This window comes from Centroberyx affinis, unplaced genomic scaffold, assembly GCF_046629955.1.
Source record: "Centroberyx affinis isolate AG114_WGS23_722 - 3 ecotype Tasmania unplaced genomic scaffold, CSIRO-AGI_Caff_v1 ptg002835l_1, whole genome shotgun sequence".
NCBI lineage: Eukaryota > Metazoa > Chordata > Actinopteri > Beryciformes > Berycidae > Centroberyx > Centroberyx affinis.
The window spans coordinates 1-23,380 of record NW_027280977.1 but is presented as its reverse complement, the minus strand read 5'-3'; the positions used below and the strand labels follow the sequence as shown (position 1 = coordinate 23,380).

Here is a 23,380-nt window from a genome sequence, read left to right as displayed (position 1 = left end):
AGTAGTTAACTTTCTATTTACGATGAATCTGGGGATCTTGGTACCATCATGGTTCCACATTTCAGCCAAAACCCATCTCTGTAGCTCAATGCTGATCTGTTGGTATGAGAGTTGTACAGTAGTAGCAAATTGTAAGAGAAAAAAACTGCTAACAGAAAACCCGAAGACCTGCCATGGGCACGAAATTCTGTCAAGCACATCCTGCAACTCCCACAGCAGTTTACAGGTGATCCCATGCACACCGTTTTGCAGCAGAACTGATAAATGTCATTACTGCTGAAGAGCCTAACCACTTTAATTCATGTGATGAATTTGAGTGAATTGTGTGAGGTCAAAGTAGTTGTCACACTTGTGGTGCAAAGGGGCATCACTCCCATATTGCACTTGAGTACAATCAAGAGAGGCTTGAACTCACTTTATACTCTCATTGAGAGAGCTTTATTATTCCACTTGAACTGTGTGTTTTTTCTGCCTCGCCAGTGAGAAGATAATGATACTGGCCTCTCAAATGGAGTGCTAACTGGTACTTCACTTTTCACATGTTAATCCCATTCTGCCTGATGTGCTCTCTCTGTGTTTCTGTCTCTCTGTCTCTGTCTCTGTCTCTTTCTCTCTGTCTCTCTCTCTCTCTCTCTGTCTCTGTCTCTCTGTCTGTCTGTTTCTCTCTTTGTCTTTTTCACTGTAGCTTCTCTTTTTTTAAACCAGGGCCCAATCATGTAGGCTATGTCTATGCAATCCATACACTGAATTAACCGTAAAAGTATTAACCTGAAAACACCTTGAAATCAATAGTGCCCACCGTTTTGCTTATGCACTGTGGTTTAGCTAAACTATGACAAGTGAGTAATGTCAGTAGATAGTCATTCCTAGTTGTGAATCTTTAAGGATCAGCAATTCACCTTTTTGTCTGTCTAGATAATCATTGCCCTACCTAATGATCAGCAAATAGGAAAGCATCAGTCTGTTTTGTCTTCTCATGGTGTTGGAGAGAGTTTGCTGTGCGCTCATGGTGTGAGCTGTTGTGGCTGCATCTATATTTAGACGTCTTTCTTCCTACGCATTTTCAGGGTTGGTTGTTAAATAAGAAAATCAAATGACGCGCAAAGAGCCTGTGCAAGAGGGGAGAGCAGAGAGGAAAGGGGAGGGGAGAATCAAAGCCAATCAGCTGGGCTGCTTCTTATGACATGGCAACCGCTGTGTCTGTGTCTGTGTCTGTCGGAGGCCTAGGAGAAGACAATGGAGAATGTGGCTCACATGAGGCTATGGAGGAAACACAACTCTAGTGATTGTAGCAACACCGACCCTGTCTCTGTTTCCGTTTTTTTTTTTTTTCTGTGAGTAGTGTAGCCAATAAGAATGGACTGCATGATGTGGAAATCAGGATGGTTTAACACAGCGGGCAGCCTTTGAGCTATTCTTAAACTGACTGAGGATGAGTTGCATTACATCCTGTAATTTTGAGGTCTGCTGTATTTCTATTTTCGGAAAGGGGGATTTGTGTGTGGTAGCTCCAAATCACAAGGAATTTGGCATGGTGTCTCCTGTTGTAAATGCTTAATATTACTGCATGTTTTAGCTCCCCTTCACTTGATTAAGAAGATAATATACATAGTCCTGTGGTGTTAAACTCCATGTCATCACTGTACTTAAATTGTTATGTGGCTTATCAGTTTGGAAAAAGGACATCCTGAAGTATTGGGGTTTTTGGGGTTTTTTTGTCTGTCCATTATCAACATTTGTACAATGTAATTACTGTTCACCATTATCAGCAGTGCCATGTAAAATGTGGTACTTGTTAACTCTGTTTTGCCTCTGTTTACTGTGCTGGGAAGGGCTGTTTAAAATGTGCTTTGAAACACGTTGGCCACATCTCTCTCCATGTTCCTCTGCCAGACATGTCAACATGTAAGCCTAAACACGCAACAGTGATCCAATGGTGTGTGTGTGTGTGTGTGTGTGTTGGGGAGCTGGTTGTTGGGGAGCTGGGGCAGAGACTAACCTTGCAGAGCGTAAGGACAGAGGATTGGTAGCCAGTCCGTCACCTCCCCACCCCCCCTAGCCCAGCTTAGCCCCTCCCCTTCCCAAGGAGTCAGGCAGCACTGATGGTAATAATGATGGAGGAGGGGTCAGCAGGCTATTGTCTGGGACAGTCACCCATGAACGTCCAGCTTGCCTGCCACACAAAGCCCAAAGCCCCCCCAAAAAGCCATGTGACCTGGCCACTGCGTCACCAGGCCTGCCAGGCTTCTTGTTTTGTTTTTTTTGTGTGCGTTTTGTTTTTTTGTTTTTTCAGCACTGACAAAATCATGCATCAAGCACAAAACATGTGAGGCTTTCACACCATTGTTTTATCACTTGATGCTGCTTAAAATGTTTGCCTGACAAGGGTTTATTATAATTTGTTTAATTTCAAATATGTGCATTATTTCCCAGATCAAAGTGCTACTGTCACAGCCCATGTTGACTGTGACACTGACTGAAGCTTCTGCATCTAAAGACAGAGGAGCCCACAGGCCACAACCCAAAAATAACAAAGGCTCCCTGCTCATGTGGCCCTTTGTGGCTGACAGTGATAATATTGTGTACAGATGTATGTTTCTCAGATTGTGTTTATCTCTTAGATAACCATTTCTAAGAATTACACAGTGTTCTACAATCAAATAAAGTGTCTGTTGGAGATATATAATAATTGTGTAGATTTTGATATACACTTCACTTGCATTTATAATCTGTTTATTTTATCTGATGCCCAAAAACCTCAGGCATATTTTGGCTGATCTAAATTCTGCCTGTCCTGTGTCACCCAAGGCCACTAATGCTCATGTGTCGGAGGACCACGGGGGGGCATATAGCCAATACTACAGTAGGATTAGAAACAATTTTGTATCCTTATTCACCAAGCCTGTTCAAGCCTGGCAACAAGGAACCTATTCATTTTTACTCCGAGGAAAAGTGAACTGACCTTACTGTGCAAATATCATTTTCTGGGATAGAACATTCTTGCTCGGTTCTCAGATAGGCCGTGCTATCCTTGGCAGGTGCACCAAAGTGGCTGTGTCAGCAACAGCCTTGAGGAAACAATTGGAGCGGTGGGATCTGCTCCCCAGTCTGCTGTGTCAGGCAGGGCGCTGCTGGGGCTCCTCTCTCCTCTCTGCTGGTTGACACACTGGCTGTCACTCATCTCCTCGCAGCATTAGGTCCGTTGCCATGGTGTTGTTTAGCTCTGCTGACAGGTGGGCTCTGACGCCATTTCTCCTCCCTCTCCTCCCACCTCCGGGCCACACGTCAAGAGCTGCTTTCTCCACTCTGCACCAAAAATAATATGCAAGAAGCCTGTCATTATCTAGAGGATCCCATTGGGCACTGATGTGCCTGTGCATGTGCTCCCACAGACATGCACATACACACACACACATTACTAATATCACTCAGGGATTTAGGGATTTCTGTGCATGTGTAATCCTATCCACCTTATTTATTTAGGGTGGTAATTGGTAAAGTAAATGCTCTGTATGTGACTGTAGATAAAAATGTTGGTCATGTTTTTTAGCTGCTACAGTTGTTGTCCTGCAGAGACACATGAAGACTATTTTTATGCTGAGATGTATTGTGTCAGAGCTCTGTGTTTCACATGTATGGGAAAATCCCACTGAAATGTTGCTGACGACTCAGAAGAGGGGTTGCTAGGTAACCTGACGTCACTGGACTGCACTAGTGTATAGGGAGGTAAAGCGGAAGGCTAGCTCATTAGCCACATCTAGTAAAGGCCTCTCAGTGTTGGCCGTGCTAGTGCAGATCTACATAGACATTACATTCAGAGACTTGCTATGAGCACAGTGAATAATCTTTAGCAGCCATTAGCATCTGTTTAATTGATGCTTTTGAAATTTAAGCATCATCATTCAGAATGTTGGTGTGTAAGGATTAGACTGGGTGTGAAGTGGATTTCAGCTCCACCTTGTTCAGTCCTGTCTGTGTGTCCCCCATCTACTTTGTTTGTGTCTGTGCATGTGCATGCATACATACTTGTCTACTGATGTATGCATGTGTGCTCATAAAAAATAAGTTTTAGTTGAAGTTTCCAACACAAATGTCTAAGAGAATAGGATAATGTTGAGGATATTTGTCAAGGTTGTCTCTGTCTTCCCCCAATGAGCTGCTCTCACTGGCCAGCCTCACAGGTCAAATGCATGCACCTAAAACAAGGTTCACACTCCAGAGACATAGTGGAAACACTGGTGCACCAGTGGACATGGCTTTACACCAATGCTGTTTGACTCTTTAGAAACAATCCTTTCTCTTATTCTGTGTCTTTGTCCATATTTGAGAAAAGATTGTCTGGGAATTGGCAAAGTCTGTTAGTGTTTTCTTTAATGCACTTTTGTTACACTGCATTTTAGTTCAGAAAGGTTAGCATGCAAGCTTCATGTTTGGTTTATGTACCGGACCAAATATGGCTTTGTAGGACATTGTCCTTGCACTAGTCAATATGTTTGCAAAAATTTTCAAAATGTCCCCTTTTCTGTGTTTATATACATTCACCATTGACATAGCATGTTGCATGTTGTTTTATTATTTAAACAGGCTGTTTTTTTTGCCCCTAGAGCGATCTATGAGTAAATGTACTTTTTTGAGTGCAATTAATGTTCTCAGTACAGTAGACAATTGATTAGTAATTGTATAGCTGAATGGCAGCTGTCAGGATCTATGGAGAGCCCCTTGGTCTTAGGTATCTAAGGTGCATCCAGCTCCTTTTCACTCTTTCTCTCTCCATTTTCATCTCTCCGGCCTACAGTGGAGATGCCTTTGTTAGCTGCCACGAAGCAGCCTTTTACATCCCAAGGCCACACTTTCTCAGGGTAGCGTGGTTGTGTGAGTTTCTGTGTGGCTGGTGTGTGTATGACAGAGCGAGTTGAATGAGCAGAGAAAGACACACGCTCCTCATTGTTGCTCAAGCACTTGAGAGGTGGCTGGTGGGTCGAGAGCTAACTGGTGTTGCACAGCTCATCTGAAGGTGCTGTTGACTGCCCAAGGCTGCCTGCTGTAATAGACTCTTACAGATAGACTCTGAGATAAGGAGACACACTATACGGCAGTGTTGAGCTGCGCAACGCCGGCCCACTGCAAACTAATACCACAGTGTTCATTGTAAGAGTTACTCACAGGACCACTGCACTTGACATTGGCCTGGAAAGGGATGGGGTACAGGGTCAGAGTTTCATATGTCCTCATAACATTTGTTGAGGAGTTTCCATTCCAGTCTTCTCTCTGAGAGTTTTGACACTAAAAGATAAGTCAAAACTCCAGTCTGATCCTTTTCGTAGGCATCGGTTGATACAATGGTTTCGTCAAACCTGAGGCTTTGGCGACAGGTCTTGGTATAGACGGGGCACAGCGGAGTTTGTGATGTTCTAGTAATGTTTACTGATGCATCCCACGTCATGAGAGACTACAGCGATGGCCATCACTGAGGCTTTAGTCATTAAAGTGCTGATTAGCAGATGCAAGCTTCTCGAGAGGGGGGTTGCTGTGCGTCAGTGAGCTGCTACCCTGAGCGACGTTGAAAGGACTCAGCAGGCAAGCTTTCTTCTCTCTGTCCTCCTCTTCTTCCCTTGCTCCTCTGCATCATCAGCAGAGCCTCCATAACACGGAGGTGCTGCCACAGCATCTCATTGGGCGAGGAGGAGACAGGAGAGGAAGGGAGGTGATGCTTCCTAGTGTGTGTGTGTGTTAGGGTGGAGTTGTGTTGAGCCCCATGTCTCCACCTGCAAGCTGAAAGTTTTTTAGGTTTGTTTGCAGTGAATCACACATATTCGGTCTTGTAATTTCATGCCATGTTTGTCTTGTTGATTGTCTTTACAGACATAAAAGAGACTAAGAGACGAAAGTAGATTTTAGTACCTCTGTAATTGATCGGAAAATCGACTGGTCATTAGTTATTTGCAGGTCTCTATCGTCACTGGAGGATTGAGTGGAAAGGACTGGTGCCAGGAGAGACGCGGTGGTTGTCTGCTAACATTGCGATGAGCTTTGCATCCTCCACCTCCAGGACGTTGATGTCACTAAGCCGCTTCAGTGTTCCAAATGCGCTTGCTTGCCATGCCAGTACTGCAGACACACTCATCTGACGGCCAGCTCGTTTGTTCCTCTGTATATAACAATAGCTATTTATATCTAATTGACAGTCTTGCCCACTGGAGGCACTGGGAAAATGGGCTAAACAAACCCAGTCGGATTCATGTCTGCAAGTACATTGAGTGCCACATTATAGAATGGAAAAATGTGCGTGGATGGAGTAATTTATGCATCAGATTGGCCTTTTCTCATATTGGAGAAACATTTCTAGGTGGAAAATGTGAGTATATGGCAGTTTGTCAGGTGAGGTGGTGAAACCAGGATAGATTTGGCCATCTCTGTTTTAAGGGTTGGTTGTGTGTCCCTTGTGAATACATTTCAGAAGCAATACTAGTCAGTAGTAATTGTGTTTACTGCTCTGTAGAATTATTTGGAAAAATTCTTTATCTGTCCATCGTAGTAAGAATATAATGGATCTATGGCATTTAATTTCTATACTGTATTTGCAAATGAGGGTAGCTGTCCACTGATGCTAATGCACATTGTCATCTCCCTCAAGAACTGATTTCAGCATAGATTTATCTTTCTTTCCCAATAAACCATTCCACTGCCAACATGGAGAGGTGTGGCAGGTATCCTACACACAAAAGCCCTGTTCCTTAGCCACAGCTCCCACCATGCTGTTAGTCTCCTGTCTAACCTGCCCCTCCCATCTGTGCTGTGTTCTCTATTGCTCCCTGCAGGTGAAGCTGATGAAGTACATCTGTAAACAGCTGCAGTGCAAGCAGAAAGTGCCAGAGACAGAGAGGCCCGAGGCCCTGGACAGCTACCCACGCTTAGGAGACTGGCTGCGCACCATCAACCTTCGGCCAGAGCTCATCGAGGTAGGTCATATTGCTGTGTGTGAAAATCAATGTCTCTGGGTTTGTCCTGCATGTCCATGGTTGTGTCACATTTATGTGGACGCGGTACATGTGAATGAGAATGAAGAACACTTGACCAGTGTCCATCAAAATGTCAATCTTAAAGAGAGACTCAAAGGTCATTTTTTACAGTAACTTGCATCAATCATGATAATTTGAGCCCCAAACAATGGTAACATTAGATTAGATTCATTTAGACAGCAGCAAAGCTTTTTCCATAGTAGGGTTTTTCATTTTAATTTGAAGGCAACATACCAAGAATGTTTCATGAGACTCATATTTCAAAGAATGGGAAAGATGGAATTTTTAATGGCTATCACAAGAAGATATACTTGTCCTTCTTTAGACAAACTCCTTTACCTAGAAATCTGGTTCCCAGTATATTGCCATTTGTAATATTGTGACATGTTAGTGGGGTTGGAGAAGGCCTGCTGTACAAGTGTGTAAGGGACTTTGACTTTTTCCACAATAAATGTTTCTAGAACTCTCGCATCTTTCAGAAATATCTTAACCTGACTATTATTATTTTCAGTATGGCTTTAGTGGATTGGAATGTTTTTGCATATTTGTATGCTTTCTATGACATGCAGTCGGTCATCTTGTAATTTCCTAATATGTTTGATGATTGATGGTTTATGGTGCCCCAGATCTTAAAATGTGGGAAATACAATACAAACTAGATGCAACTGTACAGCCAGTCATGCTCATTAGCGCAGAGGATGCTGATGAATTACCCAACATAGAAGGTTCTACCACATAGATTGGAGAGGAGCCATTTAAGAGCAGTGTGAGTTAGATCTACCCCATTTTAGAGTCAGCCTATGAAAATTATGGGATGTATGGCATCAAAAGCAGAATTCAAATCTGCCGTGTTTTGGGCAGCAGGGTGGCCTAGTGGTGGCCTAGGGAGAGACTGTCCTTCAACTAGAGAGACTGTCCCCTGTGGAGTGGGGTCAGCTAAGAGAGAATTCCCCTACAGTGATTATTATTATAATTATTCATTATTATAAAAGGATTAAAAATCAAACATTCCCCAACATCTGCTGCTAAAAAGAGGCTATTTTTGATGATGAGAAGACCCGTGTCAGTGCTGCAGAGTTCTCTGAAAAGTGTTTCTCAAAAATGTTGTTTTGACTCATGAAGGATAACAGCTGCTTGGAGTTCCACTCTTACAGTTATTATTGTATTTCAGTTCATACGATGGTATGATATAAGGAATATACACTGGTCCCTGGCATAAGGAATGTACATTATAAGCAGGTTAGGGTTAGGGTCTGTTTTTGAACATCTGACAAAAAATGCATTGATTCATCATGCATTGGTTGTTCCTTATTTTGACAAACTTGCATCATTTCACAACACATGACTTGCTTGTCACATTTTGTCACAAGTTTGCCAAGCCTCTCCCACCATGGGACAGTGCGTCTCTTCCTGGGCTGCTGTAAACAGTTTTAATCTCTCTTAGTTACTGTATGTTTGCATTGCTCTTGTCTATTTGTCTTTGTGGTGAAGGCTGTTTTGACCCAGCTGTAACCTGCCTGTTACGATAAATGTTCCTGTACTTGTTATTCTTATGTTATCACTGTGGATCATTCCCAAGCTTGTGTCTGCTCTTCTCTCCTCGTCTGCCCTGCTGTGTTTTATGGCCTTTTACTGTATGTTAGTATTTGTCTTCGGTTTAGTCATGTCTGTCATGTTCAGTGTTTGAACTTTAAACCCCACTACCTTCCCCTCAAATAATTTTGTCTTTTGCTAGGCTTTTGTTTTAAATAAGAATTTGCTCTTAATGCCTGGTTGAATAAAGGTTAAATTGATCCATGTTCTGAGGTAATATCAGTGGACTTGTTTGTATCCCTTGTAAACCAATTTGGGACTTATTGTTTGTTATATAGATGTAGATTCAACATGGCATGCTAATGGCTGTTGACCTAGATCAGACATTTCTAGATCAAGATTTCTACAGTGCATCTCCAGTCATTCTCTACTGGATTAAGGGACGGTCCAATAACACTACACTGGCTGTATGTACTATGAAGGCATCCGTTACCCACAATCCATCCGTTCTGCTCACTTGTGGTGGTGTATTCTGCAGCTGACAGTGGGGCATGACTCTTTGTGTTCAGCATTACATAATGTTACATAAGCATCTACTATTTGGATATTAAGTTACAAGCCTCTTACATGATAATCTGTGTCTTATTGAGAACTAATTGCGAGTAGTTTTGTGGCTGCGCTAAACATCTTCACCTGGGTTAGCCTGCTGTAGGCTGCATGAAACAGGTCAATGTTCCCACTGAGCAAAAGACGTGATTTCAACGTTGCGTCTATGCTTTAGCTCTCATATAGCCCAGGATCATTACGGCTATGTATAGACCTATTTTAGACCAAGCAGTAAATACATTATTACAATGAATAAACATCTGTAAATACCAAAAATATGCACCAGAGAAGTCCTGTAGACTAGCCTACAAGATAATTATCTGAGCACAAGAAGTAATTTCAACATTGTGTCTATGCGTAGCTCTCATATAGTCCAGGATAATATTGTCTATGTATAGACATCTAAAAACTTTCACTTTTCAACCCCATTTAAACCAAGCCATTTAGACGTGTTTTAAACGTCTAATCAACGTAAAATTGCTCAGTGGGTTGTTATGAGCCAGGCCAATGTGATACTGAAAACTTGCTTAAATCCTAAAATAGCAACAAAGATAGTTTTGGATTGTGTATTTTTGCCTGAGCTACTTTCTGTGCGTTTGTATGTGGACGTTGATAAAGTGGAGAGCACCATTTTCACTGCTGCTCAAAAGTTTCGGCTCCATTTGTTTAACTATCTGCATGTGAAAATCCCCAAAACACCAACCAGTAGGGGACCCAAAAGTAACCAAAATACACTTGACTTTATATGTGAAAACAGTATGCTTTCAATAAGAATATGGTGTTAGTTGCTGTATACACATACATAGCAATGCTGACCGATAATATAGGCCCCAGTAGAGCTATCAAGAATGCAAGCTATGCTGTTCATGGTGCTAAAATTGTAATGTTATTGGGAGTGTGGAGGTGGGAGGGGAGGGCCCACAGCCACTTTTGGATATCGCATCACTCGCCCCTGCCTGTGTGTGTGTGTGTGTGTGTGCTTGCTTTTGCTTACACTGTACACACGAGTGGGAGGCTGTCCTAGATTTGCGATCACTGTTTGCCCTCTCAGAGTAAGGGTTTAACCTAACTGATAAGCTACTGCGTACTTCCCATGTCCAAAAACATCCTAAACTCCTCCTTCCCTCCGCTACCTCCTACTTCCCTCTGTGATCCAGAAATTGTTGTTTGCGCTGCCATCTTGCCTGCTGTCCCAGCGGTTGAAGATTGACATGATTATTTGATGCGTGTGCAGCACAGCCAAATAAGATGCTATGCTTCTTAAACATGAAATTATCTTCAGTGAGGGGGAAAAACGACTTTCAGAATGATAACTGTTGATAAAAATAAACCTTCAAGATCCAGTCCCTTGAAAGCTGTTTACATCTACAGCATAAACATATTGACTAAAAAGCTCTATTGAGGTCCATCTCTTAAGATAATATTCTGAAGCTATCTCAGTTTCACCTCTCCTCTCCGCTCTTCTCCTCTCCCTCTCTTGTTTCCTCCAAATTACTTCATTGTTGGAGATAAATGGCAGTGAGGAAGGGGAGGAAACAAGCGGTAGTAAATAGTTTGCGGAGGACCTCGGGCTTGTAAGGCTGACATCCTTATTGCCTCAGATTCCGTCAGGGGTCTCGTCTCCAACCCTCAGGTCCTCCGCTGCTCTCTCCTGGATCTCTCACTCCCTCATAAATGGATGACAGGGGCGTATATAAAGGACTGGAATGAGGGAAGGAACAGTTACATTGCTAAGAGAGAGTTAGGAGTGTGGGGAACTAGTTAAAGAAATGCTCTCAGGTGTGTAGTATTTGTGGCAAGGGGATGGATGGGATGTTTTCACTGGAATAGAGCTTTGATATCTTCCTCCACTAAAAGTCCTAGGTCTATGTTCAAACTACAGTTTAACCAGAAGGTATGATTTTGAGGTATGAAGTTAACTTTATTACTGAATTGTTGAGGCAAACAGTATTAAAACGATACCAAATTCAAAGAATTAACTAGAACTCATACCAAACTATTAACTTTATCATTATAGATTTGTTACAGGACTTGTATTCTTAATAGTCAGTGTGTCAGGGTGTCATTTGTCAGCTAATTGTAGTTAACAAGGGTCAAGGTTTGTTTGCAAAGTCGTTAGTTTGGTTAATCATATCTCCTAATTCTACTTGTTTTAAAACCTCAGCCAAGAAACTGTAACTATTACATTTCACTGGCTGTGTTTCTTCATTACATGATAAAATAATAATGGATTCATGCTCTTTATTAAGCCTACACTGACCAATGGTCAATTATAATCAGTCAGTCCTCATATAGTGAGGACCTGCATCTTCCTACTCCCACTCTACATTTGGAGAGAAACATCCATATGTCAACTTTTATCATAGCTGCCATCATGTTTACTCAAGCCAGGAGACCTGTGACCTTTCATAAACAAAATACACACACACACACAGACACACACACACACACACACACACACACACACACACACACACACACACACACACAGAGTATGGTATTAAAGCAAAAACAACTTCCATAAAGTTAGAACTAATAAGTAAGAAAATCATGGGATCACTTTATAAAATGAGTTTTGAGTTGTAGTCTAGAGGAAACAATCTGTGACCATGAATGGATCACCAGAGGAGGCAGAGTCGTCCAGCAGTTAGAGAGGCCGGCCGTAACCCTCTGACCCTCTGCCTCCTCACTCATTGTTAAATTGTAAGAATAAGAGTAAGAGGGTCCGGTAAATGTAATGTAACAACATTGGCTTAGTCCATTGTAAATCTGTGAGTAGGAACAGAGTGTGTACTTTGTAAGGCTGGGTATTGGCAAGGACCTCATGATACGATACATATCACGATACATGGGTCACGATACGATTGTATCACAATACATTGCGATACGATACATAATTTACTGAAAATTTTAAAATAGAGCTGAAAATACAACTTGCTGTGTACCACCTGGGTAGTCTAATATGTACATCACATTATATTGATAACTCAGCAGACAAGTCAAAACTATTTAATTCAAAGGGATTTGAGGGAAATTTAAGGACATTTTAAATCTGTTTAAAACATGAATAATTTTTTTTAATGTATCGATACGAGGGGCTGGAAAATCGATACAGTATCATGGAAAAAAATATTGCAATACTCAGCTATATCAATTTTTTTGCACAGCCCTAGTACTTTGTCCACCATTGCAGACTGCTATGAGTACATCCATAATATGATTAAATCAACAGTGAATAAGGACGCCCATGTGGAGTATGAAGCCCATAGATGATGATAGAGTCTAGTGGACCCAAGTGCTGTCTAGACTGTGATGATATCCACTGATACTGGCCTAAGATAGTGTCTATAGTATAAACTGTAGTGCCAGATTAGTGGAATAAGTGGTATTTGATGAAATAGCCTAAACAAACAGGATTACCACAGATTTCCAGGAACAGCACAAGTCAGAGGTTGTTTCCCTTCCATGAACGATTTGATTCCATAGCATGCTGACTTCTCATCCTGTGTTTGAGACCACTGCAGTTTGACAGAGTGACTCTGCCTCACTAGTGGCATAATCAAAGGTGTAAATATAGGCGTAGAGTATATCCACTTTGTTTTCCTTAGTCTTTGGTAAATACTTGCCTATCAGCATGATTACCATTGAAATTTATACAGTATAATTTACAGTATAGCCACTTCCCCTCAGTAGTATACCTGCCTCCTCACTTACTCCACTGGTCCCTAAACTGGGAAGCTCTTCCAATTACGGTCATTTTAAGTCATCAGTCTACACTGCTTTTGACTGATGGGCACGTTTTTGATTACAGTGGGAAGTGGCTGTAATCTGTTTTATTGATTTTTGTTTATTTCTTTAGTATTATAAAGCTTCCCACAGATCTATGACAGTATTGTACAGTATATTGTCTGTGTTTCGACTCATGTAATATGCATTATTGATCACTCACTCTCACTTTGTCTTGTTGTCTCCCTGTCTGCAGGCAGTGCCAGTGAAGTTGTCCCTGGATGCCTTACTGCAGATGACAGGTTCTCAGGTGCGGGAGATCATGAGAAGACTAGGGTCCAGTTCAGAAGAGTGTGCCAGACTCAGTGCTGCCCTCTCCTGCCTGAAGAGTGCCACTGAATCAGGTGTGTGTTTGTTCCAGGAGAGCCTCCCTGATCTGATGTTCTGGGGGTTTTCTACTTCTGACGCTCTTTTTCTGTGTTGTCCTGATCAGGAGGCGAGCTGAGGGAGGACGGAGGTCCCTGGCTGTCCGAGCCCACCAGGAGGGACAGTGGCTCGCTACTGACCGTAGACCAGCTAACCAGCATGGGGGCTCCAATCCGCCCTCACAGCCCCTCACCTCTGGCCCGCCCATCCACCACCCCATCCACCCCATCCACCCCCTGCGCCGCCTGCTCCCATCCCCGCTCGGGCTCTGTGTCGGCGGCGCCCACTCCCGAGACGCAGGCGTCGTATATCTACGGCGACAGCGCCCTCACAGATCCATTCCCCATGTCCTTGGCCCGCACAGCCAGGCTCCACGGACACACTTCCACTCCACCCATAACTCCGCCCTCCAAGAGGCGTCACCGACTCAAGCCCCCCTGCACCCCTCCGCCTCCGTCCCGGAAAGTGCTGCACCTCCTTCCCAACATCACGCTGACCCGTAGCAAAAGCCACGAGTCCCAGCTGGGCAACCGCATCGAAGACCCACCCACCAACAAGTAGGTGCTTCTTATTGGACTAGTTAACAAATTCACCTTGACTAGAGCTTTTTATAAGCAGGTAACTAGGGATGTAACTTAATGGGATTCTTCAAACCACATTATAATTATAACAGATCCCCGCAGTTGGCTTTGTTAGCACAAGTTTATGGGCGTTGAAGAGTGTGGGAAATGGTCCTGTGAGGAGCTGTACTACCTTGGCCAAATTTAGCCAGGTTTTAATTAGCTAGCTTTTGATTCTTGGCCATTCTTTGCAATTCTAAAATGAAATTAGGCTGTCATAAGTACAGGCTGATGTTGAGGTGTCATTTGCTGTGTTTTCTTTGATTCCCTTCCTCATTCCCTAACGACCAATATAATAAATGCAATTTCTAAATTCTTTTGATAGCTGAAACCCCTTAATTAATATTCTTATTAACAGCAATATGCTGTTTGATTTTTACTTGGAGTTAATGTTGTAGTGTAAACTGAAATTTGGCTACTTTATTACTGATAATTAAAAGTGAATACCATTCATATAAGAATTCATATATGTTGTTCATAATGGTCAACCAATAATAGTTAGTTCATTATTATAGTTGTGAACAACCTTCTCTCAATGATAAAAACCAAGGCCATAATCTGTGATTATCCAGCCTAGAGTTGTACATTTTGATAATAAACGAGAAGCAGATTGATAGAATGTTTATCTGAATGTAGCCATCTATCTATCTATATATCTATATATCTGTCTATGTAGCCAAAACTGTTGACATGACCATTCTTTTCCCTCTTTTTTTCTGGCTATGAGAGGCAGAGGTGAATATTCACATGGCATAGAAAAACCTAAGTGTATACTATGCTTGCAGCTTGAACACTGGACAACTTGGCAGAACGTTTAATTGTAAAATTTCCCCATACCAAGTGAAGAACAGGAGGGAGAAAACATTGTAGAAAAGTCTACAAAGAGCAGTAGAGGGTGCTGTATACTGCTTAAAATGAGCACGGTCATGGTGGTTTTGCAGTAATGTGGACACACTTTCGTCTCACCACACCGTTACACTGTCAGGGAAAGAGCAGCGCTTTTCTCACACTCACTCAGATAGACTCACATTCTTTCTCTCTCTCTCTCTCTCTCTCTCTGTCTTTGTCTCTCTCTGTCTCTCTCTTTCACATCCTGCCTGTTGCTCCTTTACCCTGTGTATATAACTGGAGCTAATCCCCCCACAGATTCCCAGAGATTATGATTCATGTCAAAACAGGAAGCATTTCCTAGGACTAATGCTCAGAGGTGGCAAGACACACAAAATCCCTCTCTCTCTTTCTCTCCCTCTCTCTCTCTCTCTCTCCCTCTATTGTGATTAGATGTGCACATACACACACACATACACACACCACATGTTGATCCATAATATCCTGTCCGTTTATGGAAAGCTTTACTACAAAGCCTGTAACATGACTAGGCAGAAGTAAAGACGGCCGACACAGATCCTATGCTTCTGACATACAGCCTCGCCAGCCAGATGATCTTGCAAGTTGATCCCAGCGCTGCACATACATTATAATGCCGATCTGAGAGTGTAAACTGTGGCTTGTGAAAACAGGTCACAGGTCTGACAGAACAGCAGTTAAGGGAAAAATGGACATATGGATGTTTCTCCCCAAGCATGACTCTGTATGTGCATATGTGTGTGTGTACACAGCATGCAATACAAATGATGCTGTAGTTCTGTTTTTGCCAGTGTAGTCCGACTAAGAGTCCATATTTTGCTTGCTTTCCTTCCCTCCAGGTGTGTTAAAAAGAATAAGCTGTTCCTGAATATGCAAATCAATGGGAATGGATGTGAGGACTCGCCTTCTCGCTACCCGGTCATGTCTGCCCGTACCCCCGGAGCCACCCCCGTTGCCACCACAGCACCCTACACCCTTCCTGGCACCCCCACCCTCATGGAAGAGCACAGCAGCATCAAGAGTGAGTTATGCACTGTTCTGCTGATTTAAATGTGATGGATATGCATGGTTGACCTGTAAAAGCTCATTAGAATGTTTTAGTCAAGACGACCGGTCTGTCTAAGACTGTGGGGATTTCTGGACTTTATAAGTAGAATTTTGTTGGTTCTGGGGAAAAAATATGATTCCTTTTCTTTATTTGATGGCTTAGACAGAAATCTCATGCTGTCTGTTGTATGTGCACATGGACCTGCACGTGCATGCTTGTGTTTTTGGGATGAGTGTGACTGAATGTTTTGGGTGCCCATGATGATTTCTGTGTGGGTGAATCATATCCCAAATGTTTGACCTTATTTTAATGACAAATTCTACGTGTTTAAATGTTCGGTATTTTTTTTTTTTATGTGATTAACCACTGATGTCACTTCATGAGATACCATCTAAAGAAACCCAATTCTCCTCTTAATCTTTCTCTTCTTCTGTCCTTTCCTTCCTTCCTCCCCTCCTTCCTTCCTTCCTTCTCTCTCTCTCTCTGCCTAGATAACGTAGCGGTGCACCGCAGCTCCCCACAAGCAGTGAGGAGAGACATCGGCCTAGCAGTCACACACAGGTCGTTTTTCTGCTTATACTCAATGCTTTTAACCTCAGATTATATAATGATAAAGCAAACAAGCTAGATTTATTATGAGCGCAATAATTATTTAACCCTATTAATAACACCTCTTCAATAATACTTCAAACCCACCCAATCTAGGAGTAATTCTCTATGAAACCATGTCATGTAATGGGTCTAACAGCTTTGCTTGTATTTGCGTAGGTTTTCGACCAAGTCCTGGCTGTCGCAGACGTGTCAGGTGTGCCAAAAGAACATGATGTTCGGGGTTAAGTGCAAACACTGTCGGTGAGTAGAGCTTGCTTTTTTAAGTGGGCAGTCCACTCGGCTTGTAGTGTTTTTTAGAGACCGAGTAAGAGCGACACAGGAGAGCGAGCTCTAGCAGGATTCCATCCTAGTCCAGTGGGTGCACATGTGATTCTAGAGGTGGGGGATCTGACTCCTCGACTATCTCTGGACATAAGAAGAGGGTTCTTTGAGGTGCTATATGCTGAGTATATAGCACCTACTGTATATTGGTTGTCTACAATTCTGCCTTGTTTGTCCGCAGGTTAAAGTGCCACAACAAATGCACAAAGGAAGCTCCATCCTGCAGAATCTCCTTTCTGCCAAGTAAGCTCCTCTACAGCTTTTGTGTCGTCCCTTGCATTTGGTGGAAACGATGTATTGCGCATATACAGCGTGACAATACCTATTTCTCTTCTAGTCGCCAAGATTCGGCGGACTGAGTCTGTTCCATCTGATATCAACAACCCAGTGGACCGGCCATTAGAAGCACCGCAGTTTGGCACACTACCAAAGGCCATTACCAAAAAGGTGAAAAGGTTTATGAGTTCTGCATTACACCATACAATGCAACTGCTTCAACCCGCAGTATGCTGTGTTTAAAGGCACCACATGTAGCATTTTTAAACAGTTTAATCAGTGTTGTTTGTATGCACACATGTCTCACCAGGATCATCCTCCAGTGCTGAACCAGCTAGACTCCAGCAGTAATCCGTCCTCCACCACCTCGTCCACGCCTTCCTCCCCAGCTCCCTTCCAGCAGAGCAACCCGCCCAGCGCCACTCCGCCGCCCAACCCCTCGCCCAAAGGCCATCGGGACAGCCGCTTTCACTTCCCCGGTAAGGCTCAAAGGAGCTCCGATACGGAAACACATATGGAACCGCACAAATATACACAACCAGATAGCTGGACAGACCCATGCAAACACACACCTACAGACACACATACATATTGAAAAGTGCCTCTTATTACTCTTGATTACGCATTTCCCTGAATCACTTTTTCCAGTTTAACTGTATTGAATGGAAGGAGCAGCAAACAATCCTCCTCTCCCTTTCTCTCTCCATACATGATACCACTAACACTGACGAACACTTGTGGATGTGCGTTTGTGGAATAAAAAAAGTTATTTTAATTCAAAGCTTCTCTAACCAAGAGTCTCTCTCCCTACCATGCTTGTCGGTCTTTCCCTCTCTTTTTGCCTAAGCTGCCTGCTACTTTCAGCATAGACAGCAGTTTATCTTCCCTGGTGAGTTGACGGTCCCAAACTGTCATGCTGCATTGTTAACCAATCCCATCACATCCACTCTCCAGTCCCATCAGCTCTCTCTACCCTCTGCATGTTGTTGATGAGAGCCATTTTCTCAATAGCTTTTATTGGCCCCATCTCCTGGCATGTGTGGGAATTGCATGTTTGGTCTTGTTATGTTTGTGGTTGACAACATGATGTTATTGCCCAGAGCCTAAAGGAAGAGGAGAAAAAAAAAACAAGAGGAATACGATTTTGGCTGTTCTCATGGAAAACAATTTAGATCATATCATTTCAAGTTATTCCTTTCCAAACCGTGATTTTGTTTTTCTTTTTATTTCCTACAGACGTCTCCAGTCCTGTTAGTTTGCACTCGGATATCCTCCAAGACACTGTGTAAGACCCTCTTGTCCATTTCACTTATAAATATTCTGTTTCCAAGATGGTATAGTTTGACTGGTGTGCGTTTCTATGTATTTTACTCCCCTGATGTAAATTCTCTGTGTCACAGCAGTGAGATAGAGCAGTCGGCTGATGATATACACGCTGAGCTGGTTGAAGATGAAGATGAAGAGGTAATGTTACAGTTTGAATTCCAGTTTATGTGTTTTAGTGACAGGTTTTACTGTCAGTTTGTTAAATATTGATGAGATTGTACTTCAGTGTCAGATTTTTCTGAAATGTCTTGCATCCCAATTAGTTCAGTGTGTCATTGAAAGGGTTTCACGATACACAGAATGACAAACCAGTCTGACAACACAATGTTGATGAAGACTGAAATTGTCTTTGTCATCCATCTGTCATCCATCAGTGATTGCATGGTGGTAAGCAGAAATTTTGCTGAACTGATTTGAAGCATTAAAAGACCCAGTTGTCAGTGTAAGGCGTACAGAGTAATGACTGACACAAACCACTGTGGCCACGGCCTGCAGAATGGTCCGTTAACAAACTGTAGAAAAAGCTGAAGATGTTGACCTGTTGCTGGAGAATGATGACAGAAGAATATCTGGATGAATGATATCAAAACATGAGGGAGAATCAAGAAATACTGTTCAGACGCAAGTTTTATGTTTATCATAAACACACATGTTTGTTATGGCACCAGGATAAAGTAAACTGTCAAAGCATAGTGATGTGAGTCAAATTTACTACTTAGAGACTATAAGAAATTGGACTAAGAGCAGATAAAAGAGCAATTGATCTAATATATTCACTTCGGCACATTGTATTGACATTTGTTTGTTGAAACCAGGTTGACGTAACCTGATCTGGGTTGATGATGTTATTTATTTAGCCAGCACGGTTGTGCTGACATACAAATATCGCTCTTTTACAGTTGTGACATGGCCAAGGGAAGCAGCACATAAAGATGTAGGCAAAGCAAAAACAATATAAAACATCAAAACACATTCACAGTAGGACAATAAATGCCTACTCTATGCAGTATATATGAAAGAGGAACCGCAGACAGCAGCTTAATCAAAGCATGGTCTTTTTTTCAATCGACTCATCTTAGCTCTGGCAACAGCTTTGAGCTCAGACAGAGTAACCTGATACTTCTGCAGGCTATTTCATACAGAGGTTTCTGTGATCATAAGGCTTTCTTGCCCAAATGGAAGAACTCTGGGTCTATACTTGACTTCACATGTTTGATTAATGTTTGATTAACAGAAGGAGGAAGCATTCCTAAAATGGACAACCAGTCCTAGAATATAGTGTACAATGATGATTAAGGGCTTTACAATTTGTAGCAAACCACAAGGCACTATGATAAACAGTACCTAACACATTAAGACAGGGACAAGGTGCATTCATGTACAGTTTTGCATTATGCCACCTTTTTCCAGTATATAGCTTTAAAGGTAGAAGCAGCCAATCTTTTCTAGACTTAAAAGAAAATCACAATTAGATATTGTTCATGAAGGCTCATTTCCTTTTCATGTTTCCTTTTCATGTTGACTATGTGTTATAGGTATTTAAGTGGGTACATCTTGGTAGTTTTGGGTAGACTAAAACTTTAAACTTTTATCCTTTTATGCATGTTTGAATAACAAAACCATCTATGTTATAGGAAGGGGAGGAGGAACTTGAGGTGGAAGATGAAGACCCAGACGTGGAGGAAGAGAACGAGGAAGAAGACGAGGATGAGGAAGATGACGGGGAGGACGAGGATGAAGGGGAGGAGAGCGGGATGAACGGCGGTTCAGACGGCGAGTGTGACGGCGATGAGCTGGATGACCTGCCCAGCTCTCGGGGAAGCCAGTGGAAAGGCCCCATCTCCCGCAAGGCAAGTCAGACCAGCGTGTATCTGCAGGAGTGGGACATCCCGTTTGAGCAGCTGGACCTGGGAGAACTCATAGGAAAGGTGAGCGGACAAACTGAGGATCATGTAAGGTTTATCAGGCAAACAAAATCAAGAAATTCTACATAGACCTTAATCGTAGATGTTCCTGGAAAGGCAATTTGTTTTGCTGTTTGTTCATCCAGGGCCGCTGGGGCAAAGTGCATAAGGGTCGGTGGCATGGCGAGGTGGCCATCCGACTTCTGGAGATCGACGGGAACAACCAGGACCACCTGAAGCTGTTTAAGAAGGAGGTGATGAACTACAGACAGACCCGGCATGAGAACGTGGTCCTCTTCATGGGGGCCTGCATGGCTCCACCCCACCTAGCCATTATCACCAGGTGAGAGGAAAAATCACAAACGCACCTCTAAAATGATCACCTTCTCTTTCAACCTGAATATCTGTTTTCATCTCCATTTTTTCCCCTTCTCTCTTCCCAGTTTCTGTAAAGGGAGGACACTGTATTCAGTTGTTAGAGACACTAAAAACACTCTGGATATTAATAAGACGAGACAAATCGCTCAAGAGATTGTAAAGGTGAGTTTTTCTGTCTATTCAAAATCTTCCTTATGTGCGCTTTATTCTATATGGGTCCAGTTCAGACTTTGACTTAAACACTGCACAGCAGTGTTTCACTCAAGTTTTATACACACATGAGATGATAAAAATGTAAATCAAGCCCTGTCCAGCTGTGCATTATGATATCTGACTTTTATTTAAGTCCAGTTGTGCGCATCTTTCCTTGCATACCAGAAACCCTGCAATATGTCTAGCATTACCATTGGTTTCATGATGTAAAGCAAAAAATCTGCATACTAATAACACCAAAGGCATCAAATAGGATACGAATTGTTGATTGACAAAAACCTTAAGGACATGAATTAGGCTGTGTAACCCTGTTGATTGGACTCTGAATAATTGGAATATTATTCAAAGCAATTTGACGACTTTCCACAATGAAGAAAACATGATGAAGGAGTTTTTAGCAGCTCATCAAAGGAGGCAGCACCACCAGAGCACACAGGGTGCCAAATAGTCATTTAAATCTGCTGAGTATAACAGACGCCCAGTGTTTGCACATCGATAGGGCCTCATTGAGCTGCTCCCCTGATTTGTAGATGTGCCAGATCACATAGCCATAATTCCTCTCATGTTACTCCGGGTAACATGTGCCCTTTCCATCCTGGTGATAGGTTGCGTCTCCTGCTGCCTGATGCAGTCCTTAGTGGCAATGAGCAGACACATCAAAGAATATATTGGTCAGATACTGACGCACAAAGACTCACCATCAAAGATCGACTCCATTGTGTTGCTTTCCAAATGTCATCGGTGCCATCAGCTGCGTGCATCAGGGCACCGAGCACACAAGAACAAATTTATAGGACTAGGAAAAGACAACATTCCACAAACATTCAATTTGTATGTGATGTAGACATGGCCATAACAAGTGTTTCAATGCAATGATTTTCTAGTGAATGAGCAGTGCGACTGACGAGTGGCTTGTTAGTGAGTTGAGTAGAAAGCAGCTGCCATTAAGAAACTCATCTTTTGATATAAAACTTCTTTTCACTAGTTTCCCATAGGCACAAATACAGAATAGCTTAAGTCATCTCATGTTTTTTTTTAAATCTATTCTAATGTGTTCTCATAAAATGAATGTCCTAAGGGTATGTTGCCAATTCAGACTTCATGTGCATGGTATTTGCATGTAAAGGCAATGCCACAGTAAAAAGACATGAGTGGGAGAAAAGTCCATACCAATGGGAATGACAAAAAATGACAAATCCACACCCAAAATCCTCAGTGTGAATTGTCCAAGTCTGAATAGGAACAGCTCAAACATGCACATCTCAATGCACCTAAGACCCACATCACTTTACACAGTCTGAATCAGACCCTACAGTATATGACTATGCTTCATGCACTGTCACTGTTTGTTTTCCACTACAGGGAATGGGCTACCTGCACGCCAAAGGCATTGTTCACAAGGACTTGAAGTCAAAGAATGTTTTTCATGACACCAATAAGGTGGTGATCACAGACTTTGGGCTGTTTGGGATCTCTGGAGTAGTCCAGGAGGGGAGGTAAGAACACTGCTTGAGAGAAAAACCACAACCTCAGCTAAAGTGCTGCGCACACAGGACTGCTATTACCTGGGGATGTCCAGTGATTTGTAATAATTGCTCTAATCCTGCAGGCATCTCCCTTGGCAGTCATGTATTTTTTGCTAAGACTGAGGTCCCCTGATAGTACTGATCTTGTGCAATTGCATATCCCAGTAATTTCAGGCACAAGGCTAGGATAAGGAAGCTGCTGCTTATATTCTTGCTTTGTGTATTGCTTGATAGACAGTAGGTGTAGGTCACACAGGAGGTCACACATGTACTGTACCACACATTTCTGGTAATGCATTGGTTGAGAAGCCATTTGACATATGACACTGACAGAGCTTGTAATGGCAGTGTAATCTGGGGTGTGTAAAGTTTGATCTTAGGAAACCTCAATAAAAACATATCGTTTGTGAAATTGCCTCTGTAAAACAGAGGTTGGGGAATAATTCTCAATGTTATGAGGTCCTGTGTGAACAACTCTGTATTGACGGGTTTGTTATTGGTTTGCAGTTAATGTTCGTGTATTCCTGCCCTCACAGGCGTGAGAACAAGCTGAAGCTTCCACATGGCTGGATCTGTTACCTTGCCCCGGAGATTGTGCGCAGGATGAGCCCCGGTAACAATGAAGACCGCCTCCCTTTCTCCACTGCAGCAGACGTGTACGCCTTTGGGTGAGCTGTTACACTCAGAGACACTTAGCAACTCACTGGAACTACTGTTCGGTCGTACCTGCTTCTATCACTTATATCTATTAGTTTACTTTTAAGTGTACTATTTTGTTACTTGTTGAGACTAAATTTGCCCACTTTTTATTTTATAAAAGTATAGTAGGTATAATTTAAGTTAACTTTAATACTAATACTAAGTTAACTAAATAACTTTAGAGGCATGAGTTTATATCTGTATATAGTAGTAGTAGTAGTAGTAGTATAGTTTTAGTATACTTGACGTTGACTCACAAATACTAAAAGTGTACTAAGGT

At 42.4% G+C, this 23,380-nt stretch overlaps 1 protein-coding gene across 1 annotated transcript; it reads left to right on the top strand.

The window, feature by feature from the left end:
- Positions 1 to 6,818: 6,818 nt before the first annotated feature.
- On the top strand, positions 6,819 to 23,069 carry LOC139658114 (kinase suppressor of Ras 1-like; the record flags this gene model as incomplete). The annotated part of the gene is made up of 17 exons (XM_071536153.1): positions 6,819 to 6,959; positions 13,141 to 13,288; positions 13,378 to 13,867; positions 15,637 to 15,818; positions 16,337 to 16,406; positions 16,614 to 16,697; positions 16,960 to 17,021; positions 17,116 to 17,225; positions 17,365 to 17,533; positions 17,902 to 17,943; positions 18,291 to 18,339; positions 18,455 to 18,518; positions 20,015 to 20,308; positions 20,431 to 20,627; positions 20,728 to 20,824; positions 22,238 to 22,371; positions 22,938 to 23,069. Coding segments are annotated over exons 1-17 (2,456 nt in total), but the record flags the coding sequence as incomplete, so codon positions are not given.
- Positions 23,070 to 23,380: the final 311 nt, after the last annotated feature.